Source organism: Scyliorhinus canicula, chromosome 1 (genome assembly GCF_902713615.1).
Source record: "Scyliorhinus canicula chromosome 1, sScyCan1.1, whole genome shotgun sequence".
Classification (NCBI taxonomy): Eukaryota; Metazoa; Chordata; class Chondrichthyes; order Carcharhiniformes; family Scyliorhinidae; genus Scyliorhinus; species Scyliorhinus canicula.
Genome location: NC_052146.1, coordinates 311,465,423 through 311,466,697, shown reverse-complemented (window position 1 = coordinate 311,466,697; position 1,275 = coordinate 311,465,423). Strand labels below are relative to the sequence as shown.

At 57.4% G+C, this 1,275-nt stretch overlaps 1 protein-coding gene across 1 annotated transcript in view; it reads left to right on the top strand.

Moving 5' to 3' along the window:
- Positions 1-206: 206 nt before the first annotated feature.
- The window catches only part of LOC119965812 (zinc finger CCCH domain-containing protein 13-like), a 29,314-nt gene continuing 28,245 nt past the window's right edge, over positions 207-1,275 (top strand). Inside the window, exon 1 of the mRNA XM_038796709.1 lies at positions 207-1,255. Within this exon, the coding sequence (XP_038652637.1) occupies positions 207-1,255 (1,049 nt within the window). The remainder of the gene's footprint in view (positions 1,256-1,275) is intronic.

Genomic DNA, 1,275 nt, shown 5'->3' with positions numbered 1-1,275 from the left:
GTAGAACGTGGCATCTCAGGATGGAGGGTAGAGTGGGAGGGGACTTCCATCAAGGTGGACCCTGTCCATGGCAGGACTGTCATATACTGCAAGAGACGGAAATAGCCCTACAGGTGTAAAGGCAGAGTGAGGAAATGCTGCTCGCTCGACATCCACACCCATTTCCCTTGAACAAAGACCAATACAGCACAGGGCAGGAACAGGAAATGGGAGCGGGAACAGGAACGGAACAGGAGTGGAACAGGAGCAGGAACAGGAATGGAGCGGGAACAGGAACGGGAACAGGAAATGGAACGGGAACAGGAAAGAACAGGAGCGGAACAGGAGCGAACAGGAGCAGGAACAGGAACGGGAACGGGAACAGGAGCGGGAACAGGAGCGGGAACAGAGCAGGAACAGGAACTGGAACAGGAGCAGGAACAGGAATGGGAACAGGAACGGGAACGGGAGCAGGAATGGGAGCGGAAACAGGAGCGGGAACAGGAGCAGGAACAGGACTGGAACAGGAGCGGAACAGGAGCGGGAACGGGAACAGGAGCGGGAACAGGAGCGGGAACAGGAGCAGGAACAGGAACTGGAACAGGAGCAGGAACAGGGCAGGAACGGAACAGGAGCGGGAACAGGAGCAGGAACAGGAGCAGGAACGGGAACGGGAATGGGAGCGGGAACAGGAACGGGAACAGGAACAGGAACGGGAATGGGAGCGGGAACAGGAACGGGAACAGGAACAGAACAGGAGCGGAACAGGAGCGGAACAGGAGCGGACAGGAGCAGGAACGGGCAGGAACGTGAATAGGAGCGGAACAGGAGCGGGAACAGGAACTGGAACAGGAGCAGAACAGGAACGGGAACGGGAACAGGAGCGGGAACAGGAGCGGGAACAGGAGCAGGAACAGGAACTGGAACAGGAGCAGGAACAGGAATGGGAACAGGAACAGGAGCGGGAACAGGAGCGGAAACAGGAGCGGGAACAGGAGCAGGAACAGGAACTGGAACAGGAGCGGGACGAGCGGGAACGGGAACAGGAGCGGAACAGGAGCGGGAACAGGATCAGGAACAGGAACTGGAACAGGAGCAGGAACAGGAGCAGGAACGAGCAGGAACGGGAACGGGAACAGGAGCGGGAACAGAGCAGGAACAGGAGCAGGAACAGGAGCGGAACGGGAACAGGAACGGGAACGGGAACAGGAACGGGAACAGGAGCAGGAACAGGCCCTTCCCTGAAAAACTATTTTAGAATGTGGAAAAGGGAAAAGTCAGTTAGAATCTATTCCT